This window comes from Eptesicus fuscus, chromosome 15, assembly GCF_027574615.1.
Source record: "Eptesicus fuscus isolate TK198812 chromosome 15, DD_ASM_mEF_20220401, whole genome shotgun sequence".
NCBI classification, from domain to species: Eukaryota; Metazoa; Chordata; class Mammalia; order Chiroptera; family Vespertilionidae; genus Eptesicus; species Eptesicus fuscus.
Window position 1 is genome coordinate 48,910,677 of NC_072487.1, and position 23,640 is coordinate 48,934,316.

The window sequence follows — 23,640 nt, forward strand, 5'->3', positions numbered from 1 at the left end:
TCAGTTTTTGGCTCTCAAAAGAAATTTCAATCGTTGTACTGTTGATATTTGGCTCTGTTGACTAATGAGCCACTGACCACTGGTCTAAAGAATAAGATAAATGCACATAATAAACAGTTAATCAGTTACAAATGCATTTTCTACAAGTTTTGACCTCAGACCAAGGCTTAGTTGCTGGGTTTGAGTCACTTAACAGTTATGTGATGTTCGACAATTTACTTAATTTCTCTGAGCCTATCTGCCTTCCTATCTAATAAAAGAGTAATATGCAAATTGACTGTCACTCCAACACACAAGATGGCTGCCCCCATGTGGTCAAAGATGGCTGCCCCCATGTGGACACAAGATGGCCGCCACAAGATGGCCAGCAGGGGAGGGCAGTTGGGAGGGCCCAGGTCTGCAAGGGAGGGCAGTTGTGAACGATCAGGCAAGCAGGGGAGGGCAGTTGAGAGGGACTAGGCCTGCAGGGGAGGGCAGTTAGGGGTGACCAGGCTGGCAGAGGAGGGAAGTTGGGGGCAAACAGGCTGGCAGGGGAGCAGTTAGACATCAATCAGGCTGGCAGGGGAGTGGTTAGGGGATGATCAGGCTGGCAGGCAGAAGCAGTTAGGGGCAATCAGGCAGGCAGGTGAGTGGTTGGGAACCAGCAGTCCTGGATTGTGAGAGGGATGTCCGACTGCCCGTTTAGGCCCACTGGGATCGGGCCTAAATGGGCAGTTGGACATCCCTCGAGGGGTCCCAGATTAGAGAGGGTGCAGGCTGGGCTGAGGGACACACCCCCCCATGCACAAATTTCGTGCATCGGGCCTCTAGTCCTATATAATAAAAGGGTAATATGTAAATCGACCGAATGGAGGAACAAGCAATCGTATGACACACACTGACCACCAGGGGGCAGATGCTCAATGCAGGAGCTGCCCCCAGCCCATAGGCCCCGATTGCTTGATCAGGGCCTGCCGGCCAACCTCTTGGTCCCTTACCCTGGTGGGCAGGCTCCAATCACCCGCTGGCGAACGGGGACCCGGGGGTGGGGCCAGCAAGCCAGAGGAATGGCCAATCTCTCGGTCCCTCCCCGTGGCCGGCAGGCTCCGATCGCCCAATGGTGAATGGGGAACCGGGGGTGGGTGTCAGCGGATGTGGGTGGGGCCAGGCCAAGGACCCCACCCCGCCAGTCACCCCACACACAGAGGGCAACCAGTGGCAGGGGCCGGGGCCAGTGAGCAGGCAGGGCGGCTAACCTTTTGGTCCCTCCCCACCGGCCAGCAGTCTCTGATCGCCCAATGGTGAATGGGGAGCTGGGGGTGGGTGGAGGTGGGGAGTGGGGATGGTTGCCAGCAGCTGGGGTAGATGGCACTGATCGCAGGCCAGGCCTAGGGACCGTATCGTTGCATGAATTTCGTGCACCGGGCCTAATAATATAATATAATATAATATAATATAATATAATATAATATAATATAACAATGATATGAACTTGTAGAACATACAGAGTTATGATTATTAAATGAATTGATGCACGTAAGAGGCTTGGTACAGAGCCTGGCGGGTGGTAAGTGGTCTTAGATTTTCTAAGAGTGAAACAGACATCAGAGTCTTATCTCGGTACTTCTGCATGGAGCAGGAGTAAATGTTGAATCAGAGGTCTTGTAATCAAGATGTGGTGGTGCAGGGGAATTGTCAGTGGGGAGAAAGCTATTCATACTGGACTAAACAGCATGACCTGCTCTCTTCTGGGCAGTTAGCCCTGCCCTTCCTTTGGCTGCTTCTATAGGTCCTTCTTCAGAACCCAGGGGACTCATCTGTTTAAACTATTCCTTCCCTTAATTGGCATTTTAACTAAATTCAGTAATAAGAAATTACCGCTTGCATGGAAATAGTTTCACCTGAAAGGGTTGTGTCATATCATGTGAAATATAACTATTGAATACAGATACTCATTTTTAAACACACACAGATGCTTAAACTTATGTCTTCTGTGGGTTCTATCTGTCAAAATGGCTCACCTTGGAAGACCAGGCACAAAAATTATAGCAATTCCCACTGTACTTTAAGTAGTTATATTTCTGAACAGGTGTGTAATTTACCAGATTATCTGCTTTGAAGATGGCAGTATTTATTTGACTATATAATTCCATTTTGTGATTTTTTTTCTTTGGCCTCTTTGTTTTATTTTACATATATATTTTTATTGATTTTTTTAGAGAGAGTGAAAGGGAGAGAGAGAGAGAGAGAGATAGAAACATCGATGACAGCCCTAGCAGGTTTGGCTCAGTAGCTAGAGTGTCGGCCTGTGGACTGAAGGGTCCTGGGTTTGATTCCGGTCAAGGGTATATACCTCGGTTGCAGGTTCCCTGGCCCTGGTCGGGGTGCATGCAAGAGGCAACCAATTGATGTGTCTCTCTCACATTAATGTTTCTCTCTGTTTCTCCCTTTCCTTTCCACTCTCTAAAAACCAATGGAAAAATATCCTCAGGTGAGGATTAACAAAAAAAAGAAAGAAAGAAGCATCGATGACATAGAAACATCAACATCAATTGGCTGTCCCTTGCATACCCCCTGCTGGGACTCGAGTCCGAAATCCAGGCATGTGTCCTGTCTGGGAATTGAACCAGCCATCTAGTGTATGGGTCAGTGCTCTACCACTGGGCCACACCGGCGGGGCTTTGGTCTCTTTATGTCATAGCTCCTATAAAAAGCATTCTATTCAGAGGTCCAATTCTGACCAGTAACATATTGCTAAGCCCAGTTCTTTCCATGAGTCCCTTTCCCCTTTGTTTTCTCCCTGTGTTAACAGCGTGCCTCCCCTTCATGTCAACTGTTCCCATCATTAGCCCATTGTCTGGTTATTATTTCACTAGCGGATGAGAAAATGTCTGTACTTCTCATGGACTTAATAAATTTGAGCTCTATTATGTTGCTCAGGTTCTAAAAGACTCCATTGGCCATTGTGCCATTCAACTGAATGGCAAGCAATTTTTATCCCTGCACACTGCACTAAGTGGGCCAAGACCATGTTTGGAAATGTCATCTCTGACTATCAGACCCAAATAAAACAAGTATTTTGACTTGGGTTTTACTTTTCTGGCTAAATATTCTAAGATGATAATGCTATCAATTCTTTTTATATAAAAACATTGTTGTCTTTGTTTAAATTTAATTAACTTTAGACAAATACTAAAACATTTCAGAGTAGATGCATTTGTTGCCATATTACAATGGGAGCCAGCTGGGGCAGCTTTGTTCAGATTTGGTTTATATGTATGATTTATTTATCCATGTTTTTCTTTTTTAGTCTCTGCCATCCTGGACCTTGCCCACCCTGTCCCGCCTTTATGACTAAAACATGTGAATGTGGACGAACCAGGTAAAGTTAGAATTGTACTCTAAATAAGACTTATTTTTCCTCACTGATGATTTCAGTGTGAATCTCTAAAATAAAAATTAGTAGGTAGGTGTAAATAGTACTTACTTACTACCATTAGTAAATAAATGTAGGCATAAATAGTACTTTTCTCTATAGAGTAGCTTTTTTTGCTGCCTCGATCCTGTTTTGCAATCTTATAAATGATTAAGAAGTTCTATGCACAGTGAGATTACTTATTGAAAAGCCAAGGTGACAGCTCAGCTGGCTTGACTCAGTGATTGAGCCTTGACCTATGAACTGGGAGGTCATGGTTCAATTCCTGGTCAGGGCACATGCCCAGGTTTCGGGCTCGATCCTCAGTAGGGGGTGTGCATGAAGTGGCTGATTAATGATTATCTTTCATCATTGATGTTTCTATCTCTCCCTCTCCATTCCCCTCCGAAATCAATAAAAATACTTTTTCTTTCTTTTTTTCTTTTTTTAAAGAAAAGCCAACGTGACAGGGACTTATTTTTCTTAACTTCTCTACTGGGTGAAAGAACCAGAATTGAACCCAGGCCTTTTTAGGTTTAGAAGGCAGGAACCATTTACCTGTGGCTAGCACAGTACCTGGCATCTAGGAGGTTTTCAGTGAATATTGTTGAATGAAATAATAAGTGACCCCAGAGCCTCTCTTTTTTTCATTACAATATAATTTCTCCTGCAAGGATCACAGGTAACTACGGAATGTCTCTGAAGCCCAGGAAGACCATAAAATCATTTTTGAACCACTTGACGAAATGGGATCAGGCAGATTTTCATTAATAAGCATAAGTTTAATGTTTACTAAACTTAGGAGGGTAACAGTGTTGCCTGAGAGTCACATACAAGGGATCTGGGTCAGAAAGACTAGGTCATATCTGGGCTCTGCCACTAACTAGTTGTTGACCTGGGCAAGTTGCTTCGTCTCATTGAGCCTTGTTCTCTCACCATAGAGATGATAGTGTTTTCCTCAAGGGGTTGATGTTAGCCATGATGCTGAGCACTGGCAACTGATCGTCTTAAATCCATAACAAACAAAATGTGTACTTGAAATAGGAGTAGGGGTTAGAATAAAACTTTTCATGTAGGAGAATAGACTCCAAGTTCTAAACCATTAAACTGGAAAGAGACCTGAAGACAATTGTCTGAAATCCCTGGCTTCAAGTCCTTTGCTAGCTGATAACTCAGGATGTTTATTAGAACAAAGGCAGAATGATTTCCCCATCCTGAATCAAAGTCACATATAGTATGTTCTTAAATTTTATAGCTACCTAAAATGCCAGAGTGCCAAGCCCCAGGAGATGCCATTCTCATTCTGAGAATGTATATTTAGTGACACCTCTCCAACTTTCCTACTGCCATCTGTAAGTTACTGTGGGAGCTCCAGGCCCTTTCCCCTCCTGCATGCTGCTTCATGGGAACTCAGAAGAAGTTGCATATAACAAAAACTTAGGAGTAGCTTTCAGTTCCTCATTGGTCAGAAAATAGGGGACAGAGAGGCAGAATGGGAAATAAGGAAAGCAAAGGAGGAAAAGGAAGCAAGCGGAGAAGGACAGAGTAATTAAGGAAATAAGGGTTGGAGGAGGGAAACAAAGAAAAAGTGGGGGAAACGGGATGTCCAACATTAGACCAATGCTATCTTTACACCTACTGTCTTTACAGGCACACAGTTCGCTGTGGGCAGGCTGTCTCAGTCCACTGTTCTAACCCATGTGAGAATGTTTTGAATTGTGGTCAGCACCACTGCGCTGAGCTGTGCCATGGGGGTCCGTGCCAGCCTTGCCGCATCATATTGAACCAAGGTAAGTGGTGAAAACACCATCCAGCAATACTTTTGTACTTTTCTGGAGCCTTATTTATGGTTTTCTTGATAACATGGATTCGTCTCAAACCTGTAGTCACAAAGATTGTTAGCTTTTGCACCTTGAATAGAGAGAACTAAAGATATATTAATGCTTAGATAGTTTTTTAAAAGAATATATTTTATTGATTTTTTACAGAGAGGAAGGGAGAGGAATAGAGAGTTAGAAACATCGATGGAGAGAAACATCGATCAGCTGCCTCCTGCACACTCCCTACTGGGAATGTGCCCGCAATCAAGGTACATGCCCTTGACTGGAATCGAACCTGGGACCCTTCAGTCCGCAGGCTGACGCTCTAACCACCGAGCCAAACTGGTTCGGGTAATGCTTAGATAGTTTTCATTATTTTCGTTTCATAAAACCAGTATAGGTCATTGTCTTATAGAATTTGAACAATAAATTGTATTTTTTTTTTTTTTAGGGAGAGGGAGAGGAAGGGAGAGAGAGAAACATCAATTTGTTGTTCCACTTATTTAAATTTGTTGTTCCACTTATTTATGCATTCATTGGTTGATGCTTGTATGCGCCTTGACTGGGGATTAAACCTGCAACCTTGGCATATCGGAACAATGTTCTAACCAGCCAGAGCTGGACAATAGATTTTTTTTTTTTTTTGGACAATAGATTTTATTTTATTTATTTATTTATTTTTATTGATTTCAGAGAGGAGAGAGAGAGAGAGAGAGAGAGAGAGAGAGTTTATCAATGATGAGAGAGAATCATTGATCGGCTGCCTCTTGCAGATCCCCACTGGGGATTGAGCCTGCAACCCAGACATGTGCCCTGATCAGGAATCCAGCTGTGACCTCCTGGTTCATAGGTGGACATTCAACCACTGAGCCATTCTGGCTGGACAAAGATAAATTTGTTTTAATACAGTTTTTATGAGTATTATTTCTAATGTTTTGTTAGAAGCATTCTATTTTAATTTTTAATAAATATGAATTTAAGATTTGCTATGATTCTATAATGTTATATTTATTCTGATGTTGGTTTTGTGCAAGTAGATATCTAAGTATACTGAGAAAGAAGGAAAGCATCATTAGATCTGCAGAATTTCTATTTTCTTCTCTTCTGGTCTGCATTTATTATATAGGGTTGGGTATATTTGCATAGACTGATTTTAAAAATATATTTTTATTAATTTTAGAAAAGAAAGGAGAGGGAGAGAGATAGAAACATCAATGATGAGAGAGAATCGTTGATCAGCTGCCTCCTGCACATCCCCTCCTGGGGATCGAGCCTGCAACCCAGGCATGTGCCCTTGACCAGTATCTAACCTGGGACCCTTCAGTCCGTAGGCCGACGCTCTATCCACTGAGCCAAACCAGCCAGAGCTTGCATAGACTAATTTTAATGAGATAAATTTTCATTATAAACTTAAAGTGATACTTAGAAAAGTTATGTAAGTTGATGACAATTCTTATCAGACTTTGTTACTTATTAATACATCAGAAACATAACACCTTAAACATAACGCATTCATTGCTGACCCCAAGAAATAAAGGAATCCATTGTTTCTTGAACCCACAGGAAAATCTATAGATGTTAGACTAGGTTCCCTATCTAACAAATAAAAGTCTCAAATTATTGAAAATTTTTATTTAGTGTGAATACTTAAACATGATTACTTCAAACTCAACTCACAATTTTTGGTTTTCAATTATGGCCTTATGGACCAGATATTAGTTCCTTAATTTAGAGACTTGCTTCACTTTAATACTGTTTTCAGGATATGCTACAGAGGCACAAGAGTATCACATAATTTTTTATTTCCTTCTATGATGAAGCTCTTAGGTGGACTTAGAGCTGCTGTATAAGCCACATTCATTTCTGCATCAGGTCTGATCAACACTAATGAATAGTATTTTGTGTTTTCCTATAGATTATTTGGAATATTTTAAGAACCCATACGGGTAACTAATCTCATGTTTTTGAAATTGTGTCCTAAAGTATGCTACTGTGGCAACACCTCGCGAGATGTGTTATGTGGAACGGACATAGGAAAGTCTGATGGATTTGGGGATTTTGGCTGTTTAAAGATATGTGGCAAGTAAGGTTTTTATGTTTTTCTCAGTTAGAATAAAGCTGTATTTTATGCAACAATTGTGTAATAGTCTGTTGTTATTTTTTAACAGGGATTTGAAATGTGGGAACCACATGTGTTCCCAAGTGTGCCACCCTCAGCCCTGCCAGCCGTGCCCACGGCTCCCCCATCTGGTACGCTATTGCCCTTGTGGGCAAACTCCTCTCAGCCAATTGCTAGAACTTGGAAGTAGTGGTCGGAAAACGTGCATGGATCCTGTCCCTACATGTGGAAAAGTGTGCGGCAAGCCTCTGTCTTGTGGTTCCTCAGGTAACTAGTCGACATATGAATGTAAATGTTTGGCAGCAATGACTACTTAAGCAAAATCATTTTAAATTCTAGTTATAATATCAGAGGTTTTTCTAAATATTAGGATCAAATTTATATGAGCACATATCCTTTCCTCCTCAAAATATAGTTAAGAAAATTCACATTTGCCCAAGTGATTTATCTTTCTGATTTGGGTATTTTATTGCTAACTCAGATCACTTGTCATAAGATACTGTTCTATGGGGGGAGAGGGAGCGAGGATAATTTTTCTTAGTAGCTTAAACTACTATGAACTCCAGATATACTAATCCAGGGTTCAATTTTTAAAAGCATTTTCCTATCTTAACTAAAATTATAAATACACTAAAGCATTAGCCATTTAGACAACTCAAATGTCATTCTTTATAGCGAAGTTTTCCATTTAGCTGAGGATAATACCTTCAGAGCTTAATTTTAGATGGACATTTTTCTAAAATTATCTCCTTTCTTTAAACAGAGGTAACCAAATAAAATGTATTTCCCATTATTGACCCAGAGTCATCATTTTTCTGAACCTCAGTTACTGTATTATGCTGAATGCAGTGATGCCCTCAGGGACTGCTGAGGTTTCTCAGGCTAGTTTCCCATACCAGTGAGCAGTTTGAATTGTTTTATCTTTTGTTAAAACTTCTTGTTGTTTTTCTTGTCAATGATTATCCTACCTTTAGTGGCTCTACCTTTCTTCTGACCTGTGGCTTCTGATTACTTGGATATAGAAACCAGAAAAGACTTTTTGGAATTAGCTATAAAGTACTAGTCTAAGTTTCTAACTGAGCGATCAGGGAAAGAGAGAGTCATAGAGCTCTACTAAAACCATTGTCTTCCCAGGCTCTGCCATCCAAAGAGTGACACCAAGGACATCATACCAGAGGGGAAATAGACTTCACTAAAGTAGCTTAGACAAGTCAAAAAACAGATAAGCAAACAACAAAAATACAGTGGGGGGAGAGAGAAAGCAGTATCCAGATTTGCCACAAAATGTCTGACTTCCAGCAAAAATTTATGAAGTATGCAAAGAAATGGAAAAAGACACAGGCAACAGAACGTTTCTGTGATCTGTGAGAGTGACCTATGTCAGATTTAACAAAAACCAAGGTATGTTCAAGGAACTAAAGGAAACCATGCTTAAAGAGGTAAAGGAAGGTATAAAGATAGTGTCTCATCAAATAGAGAATATCAATTGAAATGGAAATTATAAAGAAGAACCAAATGGAAAATTTGGAGTTGAGAAGTTCAGTAATTAAGATGAAAAAAAATTTTTTTTTAATTTTTTTTAAAAATATATTTTATTGATTTTTTACAGAGAGGAAGAGAGAGGGATAGAGAGTTAGAAACATCGATGAGAGAGAAACATCGACCAGCTGCCTCCTGCACACCCCCTACTGGGGATGTGCCCGCAACCAAGGTACATGCCCTTGACCGGTATCGAACCCGGGACCTTTGAGTCCGCAGGCCGACGCTCTATCCACTGAGCCAAACCGGTTTCGGCAAGATGAAAATTTAATTAAAGGGGCTCAACAGTATTGTTGACGTGGCAGAAGAAAGGATGAATGAATGTAAAGATTGATAGAGATTGTATAATCCAAAGAACAGAGAGAAAATAGAATGAAGAAAAATGAACATGCCTCAGAGAAATGTGGGACAACTTTAAGCACACCAACATATCTATAATAATAAAAAGTGTAATATGCGATTAGACTGGACGTCATTCCGGATGTGATTCTGGACGTCCTTCCAGATGAAGCTGGGGCCAGAGGGAAGCCTGGGTCTCGGGTGCCAGAGGGAAGCGGTGCTGGCAACTGGGGGGAAGGAAGGCCTACTCTTGCATGAATTTTGTGCATCGAGCCTCTAGTCTTCTATAATAATAAAAGCATAATATGCTAATTAGACCAGACAGCTAAACGACCTGCCGGGTGAAGCCAGGGCTACAAGGGCTGAGCCCCTGGCACGAATTTTGTGCATCGGGCCTTTAGTACAGTATATAATGGGAATACCAAGAGATGAGAAAAGAGCAGAAAAATATTCTTAGAAATAATGGCTGAAAATTTTCCAGGTTTATTGAAAAACATTAATCTATATCCAACAAGCCAAACAAACTCTAATAGAGTAAATTTAAAGAGCTCCACACAGAGACATAGTAAGAATGCTTAAAGCATAAGACAAGGAGAAAATCTTTAAAGTAGCAAGAGAAAAATCACTCAAGGGACCCCTGTGAGATTAACCGCAGACTTCTCATCAGAAACAATGGGGAACACTACATCACAACCAGAAAGTAGTGGGATGACCTATTTAAAGTGCTGAAAGAAAAAGACCTGGCAACTAAGAATCTTATATCCAGCAAGACTGCCTTTGAAAAATAAAGATAAAAATGGAGAATTTGTTGCTATTTTACAATAAATAATACTAAAGGAATTTCAGCTGAAAGCAAGTAAACCCAGATGTAAATTCAAATCCATATGAGAAAAAGAGTAAAAGTATTACATCATAATAAAAAAAGACAGTATAAATACATGTTCTTTTCTCAACTTATTTAAAAAGCAGTTGTATAAAATAATATGTATGTAATTGGATTATTTGTAGAAATATATCTGATGATAACAGACAAAGGAGGTGGGTGGAATCAATGTTGTATTGAAGTAAGGAAATGATACCACAGGGTAGCTCAGATTCACAGGAACAAATGAAGGACACCAGGAATGGTAAATAAGACAAATATAAAAAACTATAAATATATACTGTTCTCTTTTCTCAACTTCTTTAATAGACTATAACATATATAAAGTAATAGTTAAAACAATGTATTATTGGGTTTATAACATATAGCTGTCCGATGTATAACAATACAACAAAAGAGGAGAAGTGGGAATATAGTTACTATATAGAAATAAGCCTCTTATATCTCACTGGAATTAGGTTAATTATTTAAATCTGAAGTAGCTTCTGCTAAGGTATATATGGTAAGCCCTAAAAAAACCATTAAGAAAGTAACTCTTGCCCGGCAGTATGGCTCAGTGGCTAAGCATTGACCTATGAACCAGTAGGTCACGGTTTAATTCCCAGTCAAAGGACCTGCCCGGGTTGCTGGCTTCATACCCAGTGTGTGGCGTGCAGGAGGCAGCCAATCAGTGATTCTCATCATTGTTTCTTTTTTCTTCTTCTTTTGATTCTTCATACTTTTTTCTTTTTTTTATTGTTTAGATATTATAAATAGTAGTACATATGTCTCCTTTTTTTTTTTTTTCCCAATTGACCCTCCCCTAGCCTCCCCTACCCCCTGGCACATGCCCTCACCCCCCTCCCAGTGTCTTGCATCCATTGGTTATGCTCATATGCATGCATACAAGTCCTTCGGTTAATCTCTTACCCCACTCCCAACCCTCCCCAGCCTTTCCGCTATAGTTTGATCTCACTGTTGTTTCTATCTCTCCCTCTCCCTTCCTCTCTGAAATCAATAAAAATATATATTTTTTAAAAATTTAAAAAGAACTGTAAGTGAAATGGCAGGTGTAAATCCAAATATTAATAATAACAATGTGAATGGATTAAACAAACAAAAACAAGATCCATCTATATGCTACCTTTGGGAAATAGACATTAGAATCAAAGATGCAAATAAACTGAAGAGACTGTGGGTGATCCCTGAGGGGTCCTTGAGACAGGAATTGTCCTAAACCTTGCTTAACTGAATGAATGGCATGCCATCTATCACCAGATGTTCACAGAGCTCGAGTCTATGAGATTATAGATCATGGCTTCTTATCATTTTTTATTCTCGGATGATTTCCAGTCAGGAATACTTATAATAACATAATCCATGGCTACAATTTTAAGGAGATTCAAATGTAACCTGGAGACTTGGGGCCTAAATAAGGAAAGAGATAGATTTGTTCTTTCTGTTTGAAAATGTTTTTATTGATTTTTAAAGAGAAGAAATGAGAGAGAGACATTGATGAGAGAGAAACATTGATCGGCTGCCTCCCTGCACTGCGCCTGCTGGGGATCGAACCTGCAGCTCGGGCATATGCCCTGACCGGGAATCAAACTGAAGACCTCTCAGTACATGGGACAATGCTCAACCAACTGAGCTACATGGGGCAGAACAGATCTGTTCTTTTACTTAGGCAAAGCACCATGCAATCCAAAGCATATTCCAGTGACTACTGCTGGACTCTGTCCTTGATGGAAAAGGCTCAGCCTCCTGGATAAAGGGAAAATAAGGGGAAAAGCATTGATGATATCCTTCTCTCAACTCTGATTCTGGAGTTGTAGGGAACAGGTAGAAAACCAATGTGGCTAATGAGTTTGGGAATCTGCAATGAGTAGTTGCAATTTTCATTCTTAGCTCTTTTCATTTTTATTAAAGATTTCATTCATACCTGTGAAAAGCTCTGCCATGAAGGAGACTGTGGACCATGCTCTCGCACATCAGTTATTTCCTGCAGATGCTCTTTCAGAACAAAGGTAAATCCTAAAAAATGCTAAAGGTTTTGTCACCAATGCCTTTTAAATTGGTGATTATGGAAGAGGGGGTCAATCAAAATAATCTAAGTTTTACTCTTGTCATACTACGTATGATTCATTTAGTCTAGCCAGTGTATAATGACACCTGCTATGGTTGTAGGATAGATATCTGGGGTGGAGAAGGGATTGGCAATAAAAGCTCAAAGGCCAGTCAAGGGGATAAGGCAAGTACAGCTCAGCAAATCAAGTGTGATAATGCTAGATGTTGGAAGAGAACAATAGCACTGTTGCAAAGGATTAACTAAGAAGTTAGAGGGAACATAGTCCACAAGATTGCCCTCACTTCTGACACCCACTGCGAGAGTTTAGACAACTGCTGAATTAGAACGGTCCACATGACCACCCTCAAGGTTTGATAATTCACTAGAAGGTCTCAGAATTCAGTGAAAGCTGTTATAGTCATTGTTACAGTATATCACAGGGAAAGGATACAGATTACCATCACCCAAAGGAAGAGGCATGTAGGGCAGAGTCGGAGAAAGTACCAAATGTGAAGCTTCCAGTTGTCCTCTCCCCATGGAGTTGGAACATTGTTACTTTTTCAGCATCAGTGTGTACAGTGGAGTATTGCCAATCAGGGAAGCTCCCCAGTTTTTATTGAAGCTCCATTGTGTAAGCATGATTGACTGCCATTGTAGCTGATCTCAGTCTCCAGTCCTTCCAGAGGTCTACTGATATTGTGTGGCCCAAAGCCCCCACCCTAAATCACATCAGTCTCTACGGCGTGGTCATCTCCCACCCTAAGACTATCCAGTGTGGCCATCCTGACCCTAAGTCATGTTATTAGACTGGAACCCAAGTTACTTGTGAACCAAGGCCCCAGACAAACTGGCACTCCTATCAGGCATGATATTGCAAGGGCTTCAATATTACCTCCCAGAAGCCAATGACGAAAGTCAGACCTCTCTTAAGGTAACAGTTCTCACTATACAACTGTTTTATAAGTTGACAAGTTTAGTCAGTGTGTCCACTTTCTACACTGGGCAGTTTGAATTGGACTTTGTGTTATAAAAAGGGTGTCTTACCATTTTGAAATGAGGCCTTAGTGCCCATTCCTCTGTCTGTACCAGAAGAGGCAGGAAGCCTTCCTGTGGAAGTCTTTGGGTAATCAACTTGAGGAACAAACTGAATGTTGAACTATCCTGCTCTCTGGCCTACTGCTAGTCATTTCAATGCATGCCAACCTTGTCCCAGCAGAGCACAGGCTGGGGTGCAGACAGAATTCTGAGCAGTTGGTTCTATTTCTTAAATACAGCCCAAGGTCTGGGTGTCAGCTGACTTACAAATGATTCTGAGGATATAATCCATAATTGGGAGATGCATTAATAGTTAAGCTTCAGAATAAAATAAAAAATGTAAAACCACAGTTTACATGCAAAAGTTATGTGAGCATTATGGGTTTTTTGTTTGCTTGTTTTTCCTAAAAGAAATCACAGAATACAAGGGGCAGAAAGGAGTTTTGAATGTCAGGTACAAGGCCACTTTATGCTTTGTAAATACAACGAAGACAGATGCTGTGATTTAGTAATCACAAATTTAGTAATGTCCAGAGGTGCTCTTTGTGACAAAGAATCACAAGCATGTTGCTACGCATGAGCTCAAAATGGTTACTGTCGATTTGTTTCTTCCTAGTAATCCTTTTTTCACTCACCTTTTTTTGCTTCTCATTCACTCTGTGTCCTCACTCCCTCTAATAGTGGACCCCATGGCAGTAAGAGTTTTCTTAAAAAACTATGTGTAAATTTTTGCAAATAAAAGTCTTATTGTAAAATTGCTATATAAGTTCACAAGTTCATTCAATATATGAATTCTGTTCAACCCTTTGACAAAGTAAAAAAAAATCTCTTCGAAATACTGATAATCATCACCTCATTGTACAGCCAGATTTTTCATGAATGTAGATTTTTCATGAAATGTCTTTTGTAATGGAATGACCTTTTCCATGGAAGTAAGTTTTCTAGATAAATAAAACATTTATTAAAGCTTCAAAGGTTGTTTTAATCACTTTGGTGGGAGTCTTTGAGAAATATATGGCATATATTACTGCCTCTTTACAAAGAATACCGTATTTAAGTTTTTATTAGTAATTCATATTTATTATAGAGATTTATGGGAGCTCTGCCTTTCCCTAGATAGATACCACTCCAGCATGTCATTTCCCCTGTACAGTCCAGGATTAGCCTTAGCTGGAAAACTCACTCAGGCCGTTTCATGAGTCACCTTTGCTTTATATCTCTAGAGAGCATGTAGGGAATTTTTTGGTATCATCAAACCTAGCCAACTCATCAATTTATCTAAAACATCTTCTGGCCAAAAGCTTCAATTTCATTGACCTCTTCTATTATCAACTCTAGTGGCTGCCCTTTTTTATTTCCAGGATCATTTTCACTAAGAACTAATGTTTTTATCATTTTGCTTATTTCTGAGTACAATGCAACCTGTAAATGTCATCAAAGCCAAATACAAATGTAGTTGTTGGACAGCCAGCCAGGTTCACTCTACCCCAAATGACTGACTTGTTCCCCACGTACCAGCCTCATGTTATTCTGAGTCATGCTTCCACAAAATTCCATGGGATAGATCTTTCGGGCCATTCACACAATGCAAACCACAGTAATAAAACTTTGAATGCCAAGGTGTACTCTAATCCCACTTTGCTACAGTCCAGCTAGGTTGTCAGTAATGCTCTTAAGTGTGTAGAGTTGTTTGCCCCTGCATTAAATGACACCAGATTGTTACAGATTTTCAATTTTTAATTCTTTTGTCTGTATGTACCCTTAATAGGCAGTTATTTCTCTTTGCTTTGCCTACCTTTAGCAGCCCTTCTTTCCATTTAGCTTTATAATACCTAATCTGCTGTGCATTTGGAGGCCAGACCACAAAGGTTGTTACAATTATATTTGCATGAAATATTAGTAAACCTGGGGCCTTGTTGTAAGTAAAGCATATTCATATAGGAACTGGGCTAATCTTGCTCGAGATAGTGAAGTTGGTGAATAAATTGCCAGAGAAGTACAGCACATTTGGGGTAGACATATTACATTTAGCATTATACAATAGTTGTTTTGTTTCATTTATTCTTAAAGTAGTTACTTTTTCTTTTCCCATAGGAGCTTCCATGTACCAGTCTCAAAAGTGAAGGTATGACTGGGAAGGGGCATGAGGGAACTTTCTGGGGTAAATGTATTTGTCAAAATTCAGTGAAGGTACAATTAACATGTGTGCATTTCATTGTATGTAAATTTTACCTCATAAGAAAAGGAGGAAACAAATTGAATTCTAATTAGTGAAGTGTGAAAATTTTAGGGAAAGTGTGATCATGTCTGTAACTTACTTTAAAATGCATTAAAAAATAAATTGATGGGTGGGTAGAAAATAGATATGTGGGAAAATAACTAATGGTAGAATCTAGGTAGTGGACATATGAGTAAATTTTACATATTTACTGTAAGATTGTTCAATCTTTTTTATATGTTTGAAAATTTTCATAATAAAATATTGAAGAGAAGTGAAGGTAACTAATATCTAATGAAACAAGCTTTTTTAACAAGATTTTTTTGATATTTAGAGAGAGAGGAAAGGAGAGGGAGAGAGAGAAACGTCAGTATGAGAGCAAAACATCAATCAGCTGCCTCCTGCACACCCTCTATCGAGATTGAGCCCGCAACCCAGGCATGGGCCCTGACCAGGAATCTTACCAGCAACCTTTCAGTGTGTGGAACGATACCCAAACAACTGCGCCACATCAGCCAGGACTAATGAAGCAAACTTTTTTACACACAGACTCCAATGTCTGATCCCTTTAAGACTTGATAGGATATTGGATACATGGTACCAGGGCCTCAGCCAGCAGCTATACCATTTTACATTCTCACCAACAGTGAGGGTTCCAATTTCTCTCTAATACTTGTTATTTTCTATGTTGTTGTCCCACACTGCCCAGAGGCCCACCCCACCCCAGCCACTCAGCACCTGTGTATGCAAATTAACCTGCCATCTTTGTTGGGTTAATTTGCATACTCACTCCTGATTGACTGGTGGGTGTCACAAAGGTATGGTCAATTAGCATGTTACTCTTTTATTAGGTAGATTATATCTGTCCTAAGTGGGTACGAAGTGCTATGTTGTGGTTTTGATGTTCATTTCCCTAATGACTAATGATGTTGAACTTTTTTTATGTACTTGGCCGTTTGTGTATCTTTGGAAAAGAATCTGTTCAAGTCCTTTACCCATTTCAAATTGTGTTGTTGTTGAGTTGTAAGAGTTCTTTATATATTTTGGATCCTAGGTCCTTATGAAACATGATTTGCAAATATTTTCTCCCATTGTGTGTGGGTTGCTTTTTCACTTTTTTTTTTCTTCTTTCTGTTTAGTCATTTAATATAAGAAGAGGTCACAAATCCTTCCTCTTTAGATCATGGCAATTTTAATCTGTCCCATAAGCATAGCCACTAAAATCTTTTAGGAGAAAATATGGTAGTCAAATGGGAAAATATTTTTACTTTCTTGAAAGTGTTCCTTGATACACAAAAGCTTTTAATATTGATGAAGTCTAATTTATGTTTTTTGTTGTTATTACTTGGGCTCTTAGTGTCCTACCTTTTTTGAAAGTATATCTGTAGGAAGAATTTCTTAAAATGAAATTACCACTTAATTTTTTTTTTCTTTTATAGAGAGTGGGAGGGGGAGAGACAGAGAGAGAAACAGCCATGTGAGAGAGACACATCAATTGGTTGCCTCCCACATGCACCCTGACCAGGGCCAGGGATCAAGCTTGCAACCAAGGTATGTGCCCTTGACTGGAATCAAAACCAGGACCCTTCAATCATGACTCAGTCCTTGGCTCTATCCACTGAGTCAAACTGGCTAGGGCACTACTTAAATTTTTAATAGTTACATTTGTACTCCAAAGTTTATACTCTCATCACTAAATATGTGTGCCTTTTTTCCATACTTTCACACATACTGTATATTGGTCTTCCTGTTTTCTATTTTTTGACAATCTGGCAAGTGAAAAATTGTATCTTATTTTAATATGCATTTTCACTATTAACATTTTTACCACTTATTTACATAATTATTTTAAAATAGCCACACCGGCCGGTGCTTATTTTTATTATTACATTTGTATTTTTGCAGTCACTCAGATATTTGTTATAGCCTTTGCTTTGTTTTTCTTTTTAATTGTCCACAGCAGATGCTACATTTATATGCGACAAGAGGTGTAACAAGAAACGGTTGTGTGGACGGCATAAATGTAATGAGATATGCTGTGTGGTAAGTGGACCCATCATTAGTCACAATCAGATTGCATTCTTTCAGGAGCTGGGCTTCTGGAAGCCTCAGCCATCTGGAATGCAGCCCAAATCACTGGAAGGGGCCCCCTGAGCAGGAGTCAGAGAGCTGCCCAATCAAGCTGACCTCAGTCAGGTTAAAATGTCAGTCAGTGGCAACATGGAGGAAGAAAAAGACGAAAGACAGAGGCCTCAGGCCCCAGAGCTCAGGACTGCTGGATGAGCAGTTCTCCACAGGAGATTGTGTGTTATCCCAGCACACAGACTGGCATGTGCTTAGTAACTTGGGCTTCAGGTTTCCTATAGTAGGTAAAATGTGTGTGGCATTGTTGAAAGAGCAAGTTTTAGTTATCTGTAATATTCACTTCTGTGGAACTAAAGAAAGCACTTCCTGGCAGTCAGATAGCACAGTACCAGTAGCAAGGTAATGCACATGTACACACTTACACATATATGTGTATGTGTGTATATATAAAAAATACATAATTGTTTTAAATTTTATTGACATAGTGAAGAGTAATAAATTTGTACAGTATATCAAGACTTATTTATAAGCTAGTGTTTAAAGACTTCTTGTTATTGAAAATTTCTAACATACACAAAAGCAGAGAGACTAGTCCCATATACCCAGTATCCAACTTTAGTGGTGATCAGCTCATGAGCAATCTTGTTTCATCCACATCTCCACTAACTCCACCTCCCCTGATTATTTTGAAGCTAAACTCAGACATCATTTCATCCATAAATATGGAGAGCTTTTATTATTACTAGAGGCCTGGTGCATGAATTTATGCATGGGTGGAGTCCCTTGGCCTGGCTGCCAATCAAGGGCCCATCTCACCCAGTCCCAATTAGGGTCTGGGAAAGGGGAGGGGAACGGACAACAGGAGCTCACTGACCACCAGGGGGCAGCTCTTGCGTTGAGCATCTTCCCCCTGGTGGTCAGTGTGTGTTGTAGCAATGGTCGCTTAGGCTTTTATATATATAGACTAGAGGCCTGGTGCATGAAATTCGTGCACGGGGAGGGGGGTGTCCATCAGCCCAGCCTGCACCCTCTCCAATCTGGGACCCCTTGAGGGATGTCCGACCGCCCGTTTAGGCCCGGGGATCGGGCCTAAACGGGCGGTTGGACATCCCTCTCATAATCCAGGACTGCTGGCTCCCAACTGCCCTCCCTGCTGGCCTGATTGCCCACAACTGCCCTCCCCTGCAGGCCTGGTCTCCCCCCCCCAACTGTCCTCCCCTGCAGGCCTGGTCCCCTACAACTACCCTCCCCTGCAGGCCTGGTCTCCCCCAACTGCTCTCCCCTGCCAACCTGGTCTCCCCCAACTGCCCTCTGCTTGCCTGGTCACCCCTAACTGCTCTCCCCTGCAGGCCTGATCACCCACAACTGCCCTCCCCTGCAGGCCTGGTTCCCCCCACACTGCCCTCCCCTGCAGGCCTGGGTCCCCCCAACTGCCCTCCCTTGCAGGCCTGGGTCTCCCCCAACTGCCCAACTGCCCTCCCTTGCTGGCCTGGTCTCCCCCAACTGCCCTCCTCCACCAACCTGGTTACCCCCAACTACCCTTTTCTGCTGGGCTGGCCTGGTCACCCCTAACTTCCCACAACTGCCCTCCCCTGAAGGCCGTCTTGTGGTGGCCATCTTGTGGCGGCCATCTTGTGTCCACATGGGGGCAGCCATCTTTGACCATATGGGGGTGGCCATCTTTTGTCTTGGTGTGACGGTCAATTTGCATTTACTCTTTTATTAGATAGGACTAGTAGGCCTGCGCACAAGTCTGTGCACCAGTAGCTCTGCTGCCCTCTTGTAGTTCTCCGCCCACTGCCCTGCCATCCTGTAGCTCCTCCTGCCCCCCTCCCTCCATCTCACACCTTGCTGCCTTGCCCCCTCCTGTAGTTTTTTGCTGCCCACTTGTAGTTCGCTGCTCTACCCTCCTGCAGATTCGTGATCTGGTCATTATGCAATTGGTCATTACGTCTCAAGGCGTAACGGATAATTAGCATATTCCTCTCTTATTATATAGGATTATTATTATTAATCTTCTTGTTTATGAAAAACAAAATAGAGATAATTTTGTAAACAAATATAATCCTCTTCCTAGGATAAGGAGCACAAATGTCCTTTGATTTGTGGGAGGAAACTCCGTTGTGGCCTTCATAGATGTGAAGAACCTTGTCATCGTGGGAACTGCCAGACATGCTGGCAAGCCAGTGAGTGTCTTCACTGTATACTTTATTATAAGAATTTTCTAGGAATTTAGGCATAATGTATTTTGAGATAATTATATGCTTAGAGTTGTATGAATTACTGACCTAATAAGTCTTAATATTTCAGATATATTAAGTTTTTTAAAAACATTATTCTGTGCCCTAGCCAGTTTTGCTCAGTGCGTAGAGAGGCAGCCGTAGACCAAAGGGTTCGATTCCGGTCAAGGGCACATACCTTGGCTGCAAGCTCCTTCCTGGCCCGGGCCGTGGTCAGGGCTCGTGCAGGAGGCAACCAATTGATGTGTTTCTCTCACATCGATGTTTCTCTCTGTCTTTCCCTCTCTTTTCCACTCTCCCTAAAAAAGAAAATCAATGGAAAAATATCCTTGAGTAAGGATTAACCAAAAAAATAATAATAAAAAAAAGACTTCTTTAAGAAAAAAAGTTATTTGTAGTGCTATATTGTTGTCCCTAAATGTATGAAACGTGGGATATAGGCAGTGATCCTAAGATGGAGTCTGGTTCATTAATGGATACCTCTTTTGCTACCTCCTTCTTAAATATTATAGCCCTAGCTGGTTTGGCTCAGTGGACAGAGCACCGGCCTGGGGACTGAAGGGTCCCGGGTTCGATTCCGATCAAGGGCACATGCCTGGGTTGTGAGCTCGGTCCCCAGTAGGGGGCCTGTAGGAGGCAGCTGATCAATGATTCTCTCATTGATGTTTCTATCTCTCTCTCCCTCTCCCTTCCTCTCTGAAATCAATAAAATTATACTGTATTTTCCGGCATGTAAGACGACCTTTTAACCCAGGAAAATCTTCTCAAAAGTCAGGGGTTTTATACGCCTGAAAATACGGTATTTACAATTTAGAATTAAAGTGAGTTATTGCCAAATGATGGGTGGGTTACCGTATTTTCCGGCGTATAAGACCCCTGACTTTTGAGAAGATTTTCCTGGGTTAAAAGGTCATCTTATACACTGGAAAATATGGTATTTTATAAATAAATGAGTAAATAAATATTATAGACCCAGTTCTGTCCTTAGCAACTTTTCTTTCTATCAATGATTTTCAACCTTTTTCATTTCATGGCACACATAAGTTAATTACTAAAATTCTGCAGCACACTAAGAAATGTATTATATTTTTGCTGATCTGACAAAAAATATAGGTATAATTTTGATTGATTTACATACACAACTGCCCTCCCCTGCAGGCCTGGTCCCCCCAACTGCTCTCCCCTGCAGGCCTGGGTCCCCCCCAACTGCCCTTCCCTGCAGGCCCGGTCACCCCCAACTGCCCTCCCTTGCAGGCTGGTCCCTCCCAACTGCCCTGCCCTGCTGGCCTGATCACCCACAACTGTCCTCCATTGCAGACCTGGTCCCTCCCAACTGCCCTCCCCTGCTGGTCATCTTGTGGTGGCCATCTTGTGTCCACATGAGGGCAGTCATCTTTGACCACATGCGGGCAGCCATCGTGTGTATTGGAGTGATGGTCAATTTGCATATTATTCTTTTATTAGATAGGATAGAGGCCTGGTGCACGGGTGGGGGCCGGCTGATTTGCCCTGAAGGGTGTCCCAGATCAGGGTGGGGTTCCCTTGGGGCATGGGGTGGCCTGGGCGAGGGGCCTGTGGTGGTTTGCAGGCCGGCCACACACCCTGGCGACCCAAGCGGAAGCCCTGGGATCTGGGATTTATCTATCTTCTATAATTGAAACTTTGTAGCCTTGAGCGGAGCCAAACCTCCTGCTCGCTCCGTGGCCGAAGCCATTTTTGTTGGGATTTATTTATCTTCTATAATTGAAACTTTGTAGCTTTGAGCAAAGGCCAGGGCTGCAGGAGCTTGGCTTCCTCCATCACCTGGGGCAACTCAAGCCTCCTGCTCTCTCCAGCTCCGTGGTTGTCGCCATTTTTGTTGGAATTTTTTTATCTTCTAAAATTGAAACTTTGTAGCCTTGAGTGCAGGCCTGGGCCGGCCAGGGTGTGTGGGAAACTTGGCTTCCTCCATTGCTGGGGAAACCAAAGCCTCCTGCTCACTCTGTGGCTGCAGCCATCTTGGTTGGGTTAATTTGCATACTTGCTCCTGATTGGCTCCTGATTGTGGGTGTAGTGGAGGTATGGTCAATTTGCATATTACTCTTTTATTAGATAGGATTTTTTTAAATTGTAGTTACCTTGCATGTTAACGTAAGTAACAATTTTTTAAAACTATATTTTCAAAAACATTAGAAGAGTAGCTGCTTGATTTAATAGAAGATAGCGCATTCTCACATCTGCTTCTATATCAGTCTATTGCAATATAGTTGAGGCATATGGAAAACAATCCAGTTTCACACAGCTAGTTGAAGAAGGAATTGAGTATTTTAAAACTTTTACAGGTAATTGTGGGTATTCTTTTTTGATATTACACCAAAACTTAACTTCATTTCAGAAAGTAACTTAAGTCAGTATTTTTGTGTTTATTCTTGGTCACATTAAAATTCATTGGATTTTTTTGTATTTTGAATGGATCTTTTACCCATGCATGATTTTACAATGTCATACATTGATCATTTGGAAAATAGTTGTCACTGGGTTATGCATATCTTTGAAGTGTTGACAACTTTTGTGTTATACTATTAAAAACTCACTGCTATAATTACCATCAGAAGACTCTTAGGAAAAGTATTAGGAAGTTGTCAAGCTCATCATCGAGATAATTACATATTTTCAAATATTCTGTTTTTATTCGAAGCTTGAATTTTTGTCATTGGCAGCAAAGTCATTTTTTATAAAGTGACAGGCTCACTTTGTTCTTTTTTTAAATATATTTTTATTGATTTCAGAGAGGAAAGGAGAGGAAGAGAGAGATAGAAACATCAATGATGAGAGGGAATCATTGATTGGTTGCCTCATGCATGTTGGACTGAGCCCACAACCCAGGTACATGCCCTTGACCAGAATCGAACCTGGGACCCTTGAATCCCCAGCTGACGCTCTATCCACTGAGCCAAACTGGTTAGGGTGACTTTGTTCATTTTTTATAAAATGTCTGCTAAATACCCAAGTCTGAATAACCATAGTTTGTCAGTCATTGTTTCAAGTAAAAATGATATTCTGTAAAAATAAAAAGTTAATTTAGCTCACAACTCAAGAGAAGTGCAATTCTTCAAAAAACAACCCATTTTTTGTTTGTTTGTTTGTTTGTTTGTTTAAATCCTCACCTAAGGACATGTTTTTATTGATTTGAGAGAGGAAGAAAGAGAGAGAGAGAGAGAGAGAGACACATACACACACACACATATTGATGTGAGAGAGAACCATCGATTTTGACCCTCCTGTACTTCCCCCAACCAGGGATTGAACCTACAATGTAGGTATGTAACCTTGACTGGGAATCGTCCAGCAACCTTTTGGTATATGGAACGAGGCTCCAACCAACTGAGCACCTGGTCAGAGCACAACCAGAGTTTTTTGTGTGCAGCAAAAGTGTATTATATGCAGATTCTCCATTTTATTCCACAGAATATTAAAAATATACAAATTCAACACTCAAGGGTTGTTGTTTTTTGTTTGTTTTTTTTGCTGCTTCCTCAAAGACTTTCTTAAGTGAAACTGACATTTTTATATTTACTCTTAAGTACTTGGCAGTGAAAAACACAATGATTACAGTTTGATCCTACTGCCTTGATTTGCATTAAGGCCCTGGCAGGTTTTTTGTTTTTGTACCAACATAGTAGAAAAAGTAAATAATATCTTAGTATTATTATAAAAATAATTTTGACCTTGTGGACTTATTGAAAGAGTCTCAGGGATCCCTAGAGATCAACAGAGCACTTTTAGAACTGCTGCATTAAAAGTTTGCCTAAGCCCAGCCTGGTATGGCTCAGTGGTTGAGCGTTGACCCAGGAACCAAGAGGTCACTGGTTCAATTCCCGGTCAGGGCACATGCCTGTTTTGTGGGCTCAGTCCCTGGTAGGGGGGTGTGCAGGAGGCAGC

General features: G+C 40.9%; 1 protein-coding gene and 1 non-coding gene across 4 annotated transcripts in view; one reads left to right on the forward strand and one right to left on the reverse strand.

The window, feature by feature from the left end:
• Positions 1-23,640, forward strand: part of NFX1 (nuclear transcription factor, X-box binding 1) — a 60,906-nt gene that overhangs the window by 15,854 nt on the left and 21,412 nt on the right. For 2 of the 3 annotated variants that reach the window (XM_028146417.2, XM_054726909.1), the window contains 8 exons: positions 3,290-3,361; positions 5,045-5,184; positions 7,198-7,297; positions 7,383-7,600; positions 12,003-12,100; positions 15,271-15,301; positions 17,355-17,437; positions 19,557-19,665. In XM_028146417.2, the coding sequence (XP_028002218.2) occupies positions 3,290-3,361; positions 5,045-5,184; positions 7,198-7,297; positions 7,383-7,600; positions 12,003-12,100; positions 15,271-15,301; positions 17,355-17,437; positions 19,557-19,665 (851 nt within the window). The remainder of the gene's footprint in view (positions 1-3,289; positions 3,362-5,044; positions 5,185-7,197; positions 7,298-7,382; positions 7,601-12,002; positions 12,101-15,270; positions 15,302-17,354; positions 17,438-19,556; positions 19,666-23,640) is intronic. The other variant, XM_008141987.3, reaches the window with a different exon arrangement.
• On the reverse strand, positions 16,520-16,652 carry LOC114231754 (small nucleolar RNA SNORA29). The gene has a single exon (XR_003617750.1). It is a non-coding gene; the product is annotated as a small nucleolar RNA SNORA29 (small nucleolar RNA).